The 10,897-nt window shown below is 63.9% G+C and overlaps 2 protein-coding genes across 3 annotated transcripts; one reads left to right on the top strand and one right to left on the bottom strand.

Moving 5' to 3' along the window:
* Window positions 1-391: 391 nt before the first annotated feature.
* Window positions 392-5,510, bottom strand: TMEM198 (transmembrane protein 198). Its single transcript, XM_040986430.1, has 5 exons — window positions 5,158-5,510; window positions 4,656-4,860; window positions 2,239-2,814; window positions 1,105-1,307; window positions 392-794 (listed from the first exon to the last, which is right to left on the bottom strand). The coding sequence occupies exons 2-5, from the start codon at window positions 4,819-4,821 to the stop codon at window positions 657-659; spliced, it is 1,083 nt and encodes a 360-aa protein (XP_040842364.1). The 5' UTR covers window positions 4,822-4,860; window positions 5,158-5,510; the 3' UTR covers window positions 392-656.
* A 378-nt stretch (window positions 5,511-5,888) lies between these two features.
* On the top strand, window positions 5,889-10,267 carry CHPF (chondroitin polymerizing factor). 2 transcript variants are annotated; one of them, XM_040986573.1, is made up of 4 exons: window positions 5,889-6,280; window positions 7,123-7,696; window positions 8,116-8,295; window positions 8,554-10,267. In XM_040986573.1, exons 1-4 carry the CDS (start codon window positions 5,967-5,969, stop codon window positions 9,808-9,810), a joined length of 2,325 nt encoding a protein of 774 aa, XP_040842507.1. In that variant the 5' UTR covers window positions 5,889-5,966; the 3' UTR covers window positions 9,811-10,267. The 2 variants fall into 2 exon arrangements, with proteins under 2 accessions (XP_040842507.1, XP_040842508.1); XM_040986574.1 differs by lacking the exon at window positions 8,116-8,295.
* Window positions 10,268-10,897: the final 630 nt, after the last annotated feature.

The following is a 10,897-nucleotide window of genomic DNA, read 5'->3' as shown; positions in this document are numbered from 1 at the left end:
GGCATGGGGAGGGGTCAGAAGCATGAGGTGTCTCCGGTGGCATGGTGGACACCAGACATGCATCGTGCATTCAGAGCCCACCCCGGCCCTCCACCCTTCCCCCACCAAGCCCAAGGCAGCAGCACTGCCCCCCACCCCCGCCCACCCCTCCCTGTCCCTTGCCACTGCCCCAGGGCTGGTGGTTTCACAGAGGTCAGGGGACCAGAGAGGCCTGCAACTATTTGCAAAACCCTCAGATGTGGTTGGCCAGGAGGCAGAGCAGTGAGGAGGCCACAGGCCACCTCCACGTGGACATGCAGGAGAGTGGCCTGCAGGGCTGGCCCTGAAGAAGCCTTACCTATCCAAAACCTGTGGCAAGGCTCCCAGCAACCCCTCCAAGCCCACCCCCTGCACCCACACACGCACACACAGGCAACACACACAACCCTGAGCACACCCCCTGCGGGACTCACACCCGGGGGTCCCCAGGAGCCCCTCTAGGAGCCTGGGAGAGGCCTTCTGTCATGCCTGAAGCCCCCAATAGAGCCTTCTTCTACAGGCCGGGTGGGCGGCCCTCTCCCGAGAGCCTGCAGGGCCAGGCAGGTTGGGTGCTGGCCTCAGGGCTCGCCCAGGCCGGCTGAGCTGGTGACTGTAGAGTCTTGACGGGCAGGCTGTGGCTATACCCGCACTGGAGGCCCTGAGCAGGCTGTCAGCGGCCCCCGGGAGCCGTACTCATTGTCCGTGTCTGTGGGCGAGGCCAGGAAAGAGCTCAGGGAGCTGCCAGTCTGCCGGTCCCGGAAGCTCTGGATGTAGCTCTGTGGAGGAGGCAACACAGGCATAAGAGCCTCACTGACGCCTGCCCTGAAGTCCCCTTTCCTTGCACCCATCAAGCCTGGCACTCCCCAGGCACTCCCCTTCCTGCCCCGCAATGGCTATTCATAGGGGGCGCTCTAGAGCTGTGTCTGGCATGCCAAGGCATAAAAGCTCTGATGGATGCATGGACATACCCTATGCCTTCTGGGTGACCACCTGCCGCTAGGGAAAGCCCATCCTGCCGCCACAGCTGCCACACTTTCCCTTGCTCCCTTTGGGTTTGGGTGGGGGGGGACTGCTCAGAGTACTCACTGGTGAGAGGACATCTCCGTTGAAGCGCTTGATGGGCACTGGCCTGCGCCGGTAGGCAGGATCTGGTGGACCAGGCCTCGCAGGGGCACGGGTGCCTCTGGGCAGAGCCCGCGGAGGTCGCTTCTTCCGCCTCTTCTCCTTGCGTTCCTCTTGCTGCCGAATCCTCATGAGCTGCACACGTCGTCGCTGCCGGCTGATGACCACTGCAGTGGGATGGGCAGAGGGTCTCAGGGCCCTTCTTCTGCCCTCCCACAAACCCCTTGTCCGTATCCCACTTCCACCGGGCACTTTTCTTTCCCAGTCTCTCATCCCCCCAGATGGGACTCCCGTCTTTGCCAGGGATGCCCAGATGGCCCCAGCTGTTAGCCGGCTCCCAGTCCTGACACATGCATGACTCACCTAGGCCAGCTGCTGTCCCAAGGGACAGCCCCAGCTGCTTCCTCCCTGCTATAACTGCCTCCCTTGGGTGCTTTCTACACTCTGGAGCAGAAGGAGTGCCCCAAAACAGTGGCTCAGATCACGGCCTCCGTTCTTGCAAACCCTCCAATGGCATCACATCAGCCCTCTAAGACTCATATAGTCTGATTCTGATGCCTGGATCTCACCTTCTCCCCTTTGAACTAGCCAACCTCATTTCTTCTCAGGGCCCTTTCCCCTGCTGTTCCCTCCTCGCAAGTTCTCGGCTGGGCTCCTATCCTTCATGTTTTTGTTGAACATGTTGCCTCCTCCTCCTGGCAGCCCTCCTTGGTCACCCTAACTATAAGGTCACTAATTCCTAGACTCCTGTGCACCTCTCTCATGGCACTCTGCATAACTGAAACCATCTGACCTGCTTGCCTGCCTGTTCTCTGATCTCACCCACCCCAGAAGGACAGCCTGAGGACAGGGGTCTTGGCTGTATCCCCAGGGCCTGCAACGGGGTTGGCCCAGAGCTGATGGCACACGCATTGTTGTGGGGTGAAAGCTGGCGCACGGGGCCTGTCTTCACAGACCTTCTGCTGCTGGCATGTACAGCTTTTACCCCTTACTGTTCAGTCATTCAGCACCCCCTCCCAGCACCCGCCCCACCCTTCATCAACCCCACCCACCCCACCATCTCTTTCTCTCATGCCCACGTCGGCCGTACCCTCTCACCTTCAGTGTGCGAGTCCCTCTCAGCCGTTACCCGCCACTGCACCACCACACCCATGAAGCTGAGCAAGGGCCACAGGGCTAGCAGGGCCCAGCTGCGCCAGCAGAGTGGGGGTACAGGGGCGGCCCGCAGCCGCTCCACCACGTAGCGCCCCAACAGCAGCAGCTCGGCAAAGTAGTCAGCGGCAGTGGCGATGAGTGCCGCCCCGGTCACGGCAGTGGCCAGGGTGGTGAGTGGCCGAGGCCAGCGCAGTGTGAGCAGGGCGCAGAGCAGGCCGCCTCCCAGCAGCAGCCCCAGGGGCCCCCACACGGAGCCCGGCTGGTAGTAGTGCGCAGAGCCCAGCAGGGCGGCAGCGGCGAGCAGCAGGCCCAGCAGCAGACCCACCAAGAAGAGGCCCACGCTGCGCACCAGCATGGCCACCAGCCCGCACAGCAGCCCGATGCCCAGAGCGATGCCTGCGCTCGCCCCAGCACTCAGCTGCGTCTCCAGCACACGCTCTCGGTAGCACAGCAGGAAGATGATGACCGAGCCGAACAGCAGCCCCGTGAGGAAGAGCACCGCCTTGAAGCAGCGGTAACCTGCAGGGGAACAGAGGCTTGTGACAGGGGCGGCAGGGAGACGTGAGGGCTTGGGGACTGGAGATCAAGATGCCGAGGTCAGGGAAGCAGGAAGCTCCCCAGGCTGAAAAGGAGGAATCACTGAGAGAATGATTTGGGGTTTCCTGGGTTTGGGGGCCTGGATGGCCAGAGTGATCTGAGACAGCTCAGGGATGTAAGAAGGGAACCAGTAATGGGACACTGGGCATCTGTGAGATCCTAGGAGTCAGGGGAGCAGGGCACTGGGGTCCCTGGGGTGGGCAAGCACTGCTGAGAGAGCATCGTGGACACAGGCTCATGGAGAGCGGACATTCCTGGGGTGGCAGGGTTTCAGAAATCAGGCATTGCTGGAAGGGCTCAGGGAAGGCAGCTTGTCAGGAAATAGTTCTAGGATCGGGGGATAAAGGCCCTTTAGGTCCCAGGGGAAGGATGGAGGTTGTTGGGAATGTTCAAGGGGTTCTGAGGAACAGTCTCACTGAGGCCAGATAAATGGGGTGATCAGGATGGCAGCACGGGGGTAACGAGGACCAGAGCTGGGATCACAGAGGGGCTTGGGCCATGGTGGGTGGGTGTAGTGATGGAAGAGAATGAGACAGCTGGAAGTCACAAGGACTTATAAACTACTGTGAGAAACCGGGATTGCAGGGAAAACAACAGAGATTATAAGACCTTCAGGCCCCACTCAGAGGGCCTGTAAGAGTAAGGGAGGTATGTCCCCCCAGAATTGGGAAGATGGAAGCCAGACATGAGGGCTGAGGGGTCAGAGAGAACCAAAGGATAAGATAATGAAGAGATTTGGTTCCTGGAACGAAGGCGAGAACAAATCCAGGAGGTGCTGGGGCGGCAGAGAGGAGGAGGAGGTCAAGAACTCTGAGTCCAAGAGCTTGGCAGTGGAGGCATCCGGTGCCAAGGAAGCCCGGAACAGGGAGGGAAGACTAACCCGAGAACTGTGCACAGCAGCCGCCCATGGCTGGCGGACGAGACAGACTCCCTGGAGGCCCAAACTTGTCCCGAAGCTGTGTGTGGGCACGGCCTCCTGCCCACTCTGCAGTTCGTCAGCCCGGAGGCTGGGGGTGGAGAGATCGGCTGGCTCCCCGCCCTGTCTACTCACCCATTCCAGGAGGAGGTGTGGAGGTGGCAGCGCACCAGTCCTGCCCCATTCCTGCCCAGCCTAAAACCCCACACCTGCAGCCTCCTCAGCCTGCACTGGCTGCTATCAACAATTCTCCTACCACGGGCTTCCTGTGGACCCGCAGTCCATAGTACCCACTTTTGAAGTTCTGTCAACTCTTTTCTTTAGAGTCACTGAACACTTACTCAGGCTCCCACTAGTCCCTATGACACCTCTGTGCAAGTTAGGAAAGGGAAGGTGGCTGTGGCAGAGCACGCTGGATGGCAGCCCCCACTCGGACAGGTGTCACTTTCAGGAGTTGCTCTGCATCAGACATCTAGTGGGAAGGACCCAGACTCAGTCACGCTCCTGAGAGATCCCAATGCTTTCTGACAGGAGAGACCCAAAGGAACATTCACCATAATAGCTACTACTTACACAGCGCCTACTCATTCTTGTAACAACCCCTCCTAAGACCAAAACCAGGGTTCCCACTGCTCAGATAAGCTTTAGCTCAGTGAGGTTAATATACCCAGGCATCACCATCAGCTTTCAAATATGGACTCTGGGAGGTCTACAAACAATGTGGGATGAAAGAGAAGCAAGTTTTTCAGGGGATGCTGGTGGGCTTTGAAGAAGGTTGCAAAGCAAGGGCAGAAAAAAAAAAAAAACCCAGAGAAACAGGTGAGGGACAGAGGTCAGGGGATCTCACCGAAGAAGCAGTAGACAACTCCGAACAAGCAGCTCATGATGCACACGAGGGCTGGTAGCGCCTGGTACCTGCGCTCCAGGGGCTGTTCACAAGGTGCACCCCAGAAAGCATCATCCGGCTCAGGGGGCAGCAGCTGGAACCGCAGTGTTGCCACTGTGCCCGGCATAGCGCCGGGAATGCGAGGAGGTCAGCCTCCCAGGTCCACCTGCCCGACAAGGGAGCTGGGGTCAAGCAGGAGTTCCCCCCAGGATGGGAGTGGGAGAACTCAGCAAGGACGCTGTGGACAAAGGAGTGCTGGTACCCACACCATGAAGCTTTGGGAGCTCCCTAGAGTGGGTTGGTGGGGGGAAGTAAAGACAAAGAGAAACAGGACACCGGGCTGGAGGGGCTGGCACGAAGTTAAAAAGGGGGACCTGGGGGGGAGGGCGCGCGCTGCAGTGGGCAGGAGGCAGCCAGGGGACCAGGCTGTGGGAGGCTGGCTCTGGCATTGTCCAAGATGTACCTGCGCTGGCGGCGATCTGAGCTTCGGAGCCCAGGAGGCTGAGCCGGCGCCGGAGGGGCTGGGGTGGCAGGGAGCCAGGGGCTCCAAGTGACTGGAGTCCCGGCAAAGTCCGTCGTGCTGCGGGGAAGGGGTCTGCTGGGCCGCAGAGAACGGTCTTTGCGCGGCGCCGTCACCGCTCCACCTCCAGCAGCGCCTGGCACTCCAGGCCCGCGGCGTCCGGGGACCGGGCCCGGGCCTGGAGAAGGGAGAAGAGCAGGAGCAGGGGCTCGGGCCGCCCCGGAGCCGCGGCCCCATGCCCTGAGACCGCCCGCGGCCTTTGGTGCTGATGGACAGCTCCGGCCGCGGCTCCTGACGTCACTCAGGGCGCACCACCGGCAGGGGAGGGCTGCCTCTGACGTCACCCGGGACGCACCAACCGGCCGGGGGGAGGCCGGAGACTCCGCCCCCGGCGCCTCGCTCGCGCGCGCTGAGGAGGGGGCACTTCCGGAGGTCCTTCCCCTTTAACCTCCCTCCGCCTCTCGGGTGACTGCAGCCCGAAGACCCCGCCCCCGGGGGCGGGGCCCTCGCAGTGACACGTCGGACAGCGGCGGCCGAGCTCCGGCGCCGAGCGCAGCCGGAGGGTGGGGAGCCGGGACGCGGCGCGCGGGATTCGGCTCCGGCCGCGGGCTCCGCTCGGCGGGGCGGGAGCGGGCCCGCCCGCTGGGGCCCGGGCCCTCCGGATCCGCCCCCTCCTCGGGCCCGCCCCCTCGGAGCCTCCTCGGGCCGCTGTGGGGCTGCGCGGGTGGCCAGGGGCCCGCGGTCCGGGCGCCATGCGGGCATCGCTGCTGCTGTCGGTGCTGCGGCCCGCGGGGCCCGTGGCCGTGGGCATCTCGCTGGGCTTCACTCTGAGCCTGCTCAGCGTCACCTGGGTGGAGGAGCCGTGCGGCCCCGGGCCGCCCCAACCCGGAGACTCGGAGCTGCCGCCGCGCGGCAACACCAACGCGGCTCGCCGGCCCAACTCGGTGCAGCCCGGAGCGGAGCGCGACAGGCCCGGGGCCGGCGCCGGCGCGGGGGAGAACTGGGAACCGCGAGTCCTGCCTTACCGCCCCGCGCAGCCCGGCCAGGCCGCCAAAAAGGCCGTCAGGTTAGAGATGGGCTCTGCCGACCTCAGGCCCCTGGGCAGCAGCCGCGGCGCGCGGGGGAGGCCCCGGGGCCGGGTTAGGCTCCGGAAGGAAGGGGCTGGCCGGCCAGGAAGTCTTTGGGCCCTGATAACTTCCTATAGTCCGGCTTTCCCGGGAGCGGTGGGGCCACTCCGAGGCCCCAGGCCAGCCTGGACTGAACTTGTCCCGAACCCTTCCGCTCCAGGGGACCCCAGGGACCCTCTTAGCTTCTCATCTGGGTGTTTGGGAGGCCACGGAAATGGCTGTACCTAGAGAGAGGGACAGAGCAGGGAGAGAATGAAAATCTGCCCGTCCCTGAATCTCCGTACCCAGGTGGGTGACCAGGACTGCCTGGGAGTGAGATGTGAGGGGCGGGGTTAGTGGCTCCTAAGGAGCACTCAGTTCCAGTTCTGGCCCCGTCCCCTCTAGTCCCAACCTGCCTCTCCTACAGATACACTCAGCTCCCTCTAGCCCATCTACTGCTCTACCTCCTGTGGGACGTATCTATAGCATAAAGGCGCGCGGGTGTAGGAAACATAGCCGCTCTGTGCTTTAAATAGATGCAAACAGTCCCATTTTACAGATGGCAACATAACGCCCTCAAGGGCACATTCCTACTAAGCAGTAGAACCAGGAATCTGGCCCACAACCCATCTCTCCTGTTGCATGATTCCCTGGGAGAAAGAGGCCCTTTCTTGCTCTGCTTCCAGGCCAGGAACAAGCCCCGGGGGTGGGGGGAGATGGGACCCGCTGCTGCCTGCGTGTGAGCTGCCTTCCACATGCCCCAGGGGTCTGTTTGGTAACCTTGTACCGTGTCCTCCCGCAGGACCCGTTACATCAGCACGGAGCTGGGCATCAGGCAGAGGCTGCTGGTGGCAGTGCTGACCTCGCAGGCCACGTTGCCCACACTGGGCGTGGCTGTGAACCGCACCCTAGGGCACCGGCTGGAGCGTGTGGTGTTCCTGACGGGCGCGCGGGGCCGCCGGACCCCACCGGGCATGGCCGTGGTGACCCTGGGTGAGGAGCGGCCCATCGGGCACCTGCACCTGGCGCTGCGCCACCTGCTGGAGCAGCACGGCGACGACTTTGACTGGTTCTTCCTGGTACCTGACTCCACTTACACCGAGGCGCACGGCCTGGCACGCCTCGCCGGCCGCCTCAGCCTGGCCGCCGCCGCCCACCTCTACCTGGGCCGGCCCCAGGAGTTCATCGGAGGAGAGCCCACGCCGGGCCGCTACTGCCACGGCGGCTTCGGAGTGATGCTGTCGCGCACGCTGCTGCAGCAGTTGCGCCCTCACCTGGAAGGCTGTCGCAACGACATCGTCAGCGCCCGCCCGGACGAGTGGCTGGGACGCTGTATCCTGGATGCCACTGGGGTGGGCTGCTCCAGCGACCAGGAGGTGGGAGCGCGAGCCGCCTCGGGGCGTCTCCTGTTTGGGCCTTGGCGCTGCACCCTAGAAGGAGGCCACGGGGTAGTGGGGCTTGCCAGTCCTGTTGTGGTCCAGGCTCCCCTTCCCCATGCTCTTGGATCACTTGCTGACTCTCCAGAGACATCTGTCTTCATCCGGCCTGGTGGAAATCATGATGCTCAGGGTGGTTGTAGGGATTGGAGAACAAGCAGGCGGTCAGTGTCGGGTACTGGGCAGCTCACAGATGAGTTAGCAGAAACCCGCCCAGGGCTCATACAGGCTCAGCGCTAGCCAGGGTAGTCTCATGGGGACAGAAGTCTGCCCGCGCATCCCTAGGGTGACTGTGAGGGTAGGGCCTGGGGGGAAAGGCAGGGAACCTGTCACAGACCCAGTCCCCCTTCTCTCCCCAGGGAGCACACTACAGCTACCTGGAGCTGAGCCCTGGGGAGCCAGTCCAGGAAGGGGATCCCCGCTTCCGCAGTGCCCTGACAGCCCATCCGGTGCGGGACCCCATACACATGTACCAGCTGCACAAGGCCTTTGCCAGGGCTGAACTGGAGCGCACATACCAAGAGATCCGTGAGCTGCAGGTATGTTGTGGGCCTCGGGAGGGATGTGGGGAGGCTGGGAGGAGTCTTACAGACCCCTGGGGACATAGTGCTGCTGGGGTCCGAGAAACAAGCCCGCCTCCCAGCTGGTCTGTCCGGCTTATGGGAAGGCCAGTGACGGCCTGGGTGGGCCACATGACCCCCGTTGCCTTTGCTTCAGCCACTCGCCGCACCCCGCCCTCCCGTGTGCTGACCCCTGTGGGCCCTGCCTTGCTCATGCCACCCGTTTTCTGCATCTAGTGGGAAATCCTGAACACCAGCCGCCTGGCAGCTGACGGTGAGCGGTTGGCTGCCTGGCCCGTGGGCATCCCTGCGCCCTCGCGCCCAGCTTCCCGTTTTGAGGTGCTGCGCTGGGACTACTTCACGGAGCAGCACGCCTTCTCCTGCGCCGACGGCTCGCCCCGCTGTCCTCTTCGCGGGGCGGATCAGGCGGATGTGGCGGACGTCCTGGGCGCCGCCCTGGAGGAACTCAACCGGCGCTACCACCCGGCGCTGCGGCTGCAGAAGCAACAGCTGCTGAACGGCTACCGGCGCTTCGACCCGGCGCGCGGGATGGAGTATACGCTGGACCTGCGCCTCGAGGCGCTGACCCCACAGGGCGGCCGCCGGCCCCTCACGCACCGGGTGCAGCTGCTGCGGCCGCTGAGCCGCGTGGAGATCCTGCCCGTGCCCTATGTCACCGAGGCCTCCCGGCTCACGGTCCTGCTGCCTCTGGCGGCGGCCGAGCGCGACCTGGCGCCGGGCTTCCTGGAGGCCTTCGCCGCGGCGGCCCTGGAGCCCGGGGACGCAGCGGCCCTGACCCTGCTGCTGCTGTACGAGCCGCGCCAGGCCCAGCGGGCCGCGCACGCCGACGTCTTCGCCCCAGTCAAGGCCCACGTGGCGGAGCTGGAGCGCCGCTTCCCAGGCGCCCGTGTGCCCTGGCTCAGCGTGCAGACAGCCGCGCCCGCCCCACTGCGCCTCATGGATCTGCTCTCTAAGAAGCACCCTCTGGACACGCTGTTTCTCCTGGCCGGGCCAGACACAGTGCTCACCCCTGACTTCATGAACCGCTGCCGCATGCACGCCATCTCTGGCTGGCAGGCCTTCTTCCCCATGCACTTCCAGGCCTTCCACCCGGCTGTGGCGCCGCCCCAGGGGCCCGGGCCTCCGGAGCTGGGCCGCGACACGGGGCGCTTCGACCGCCAGGCGGCCAGCGAGGCCTGCTTCTACAACTCCGACTATGTGGCGGCCCGCGGGCGCCTGGCAGCCGCCACGGAACAAGAAGAGGAGCTGCTGGAGAGCCTGGACGTGTACGAGTTGTTCCTGCGCTACTCCAGCCTGCACGTGCTGCGCGCCGTGGAGCCGGCGCTGCTGCAGCACTACCGGGCCCAGACGTGCAGTGCCCGGCTCAGCGAGGACCTGTACCACCGCTGCCGCCAGAGCGTGCTCGAGGGCCTCGGCTCCCGAACCCAGCTTGCCATGCTGCTTTTCGAGCAAGAGCAAGGCAACAGCACCTGACCCGCCCTGGGCCCCCTGAGCCCTAGGCCTAGCCACACCCTGCCCACCCCCTCTCCCCACCAGGGGCCGCCTGCTGGCCTCTCCGGACATCGCTGGGCCCGGAAGAGTCACTGGTCCCTGTGCCTTTGCAGGCGGTAGGGAGAGGCTCTGGACAAAGCCTCGAGAGGAGCTACACCCAGAGCACCCCCTTCCCTTTCTGCCCCAAGTCCACCCTCCCCATCCCCCAACCACCCCCTTGTGACGCTGCTGATTCGGCCTGTGGCCTCGGTGTATTTATGCAGTACTGTTTAGTTGACTCCAGCCCTGCTGCCTCGGGGGCAGACCCTGGGGCCTGGGCTGCAGCGAGGAGAAGGGGAGCTGACACAGGAGGAGGGGATGCCTCAATTTTTTGCTTCTGGATCCCAATGAAGCCCTCCTCTACCCCTCTTGAATAAATTGGCTCAGTGTGGACTAGGAATTCTGAATTGTTGAAAGGTAGGTGTTGGTGGGGGAGGGGAGTGTGTGAGGATGAAGTCCCCCTCCCCCACAGCTTGCCCCCCTTGCTGGTGCCCTGCTTTTCCTTCTAACCCCCAGAATAAGTCATGCATATGCCCAGCCGCCCTCCCCATCCCAACAGGCGCGCACACACACAGAGCCTACTGTATGCTTCTTTATTCCCAATTTCGTCAACACTTTATAAAACCAGCCGGGAAGGGGGAAGGGCTGAGAAGGCTTCCCCCACCCCCAACAAGCTCAGTCAAGGCCCGCAGGGGCTCCTGCCCCCTCCCAGTGCAGGGGCATTTGGGAGCTGAGCCAGGCCTGCTGGGTCCCCCAGTTCCCCTGCCCAGAGAGGAGTTGGTCCTGGAGAAGCCGCACCCCCCCAACCCCAGGGGGAGAGCAGCCCAGCACTCCTGGCTCCTGGGGGCTCAACCTCTTCTGTTAATGCCTCGGCTGGGGACCCTGGCTTTCTGGGAATGGCCCACCCCATAGCCCCACCCACCACCTTCTAATGGGTAGCCCCACCCCAGCCCTGGCTCCCCTAAGTATATACAAATGTACAGAGGGCTTCACGCCTGGTAGGGCAGGCTGCGTCCTCTACCTCTTCATC

This window comes from Ochotona curzoniae, unplaced genomic scaffold (assembly GCF_017591425.1).
Source record: "Ochotona curzoniae isolate NIBS_2020 unplaced genomic scaffold, NIBS_Ocur_1.0 contig_4514, whole genome shotgun sequence".
NCBI lineage: Eukaryota > Metazoa > Chordata > Mammalia > Lagomorpha > Ochotonidae > Ochotona > Ochotona curzoniae.
The sequence above is the reverse complement of the archived record's forward strand: the minus strand, read 5'-3'. Positions and strand labels throughout refer to the sequence as shown.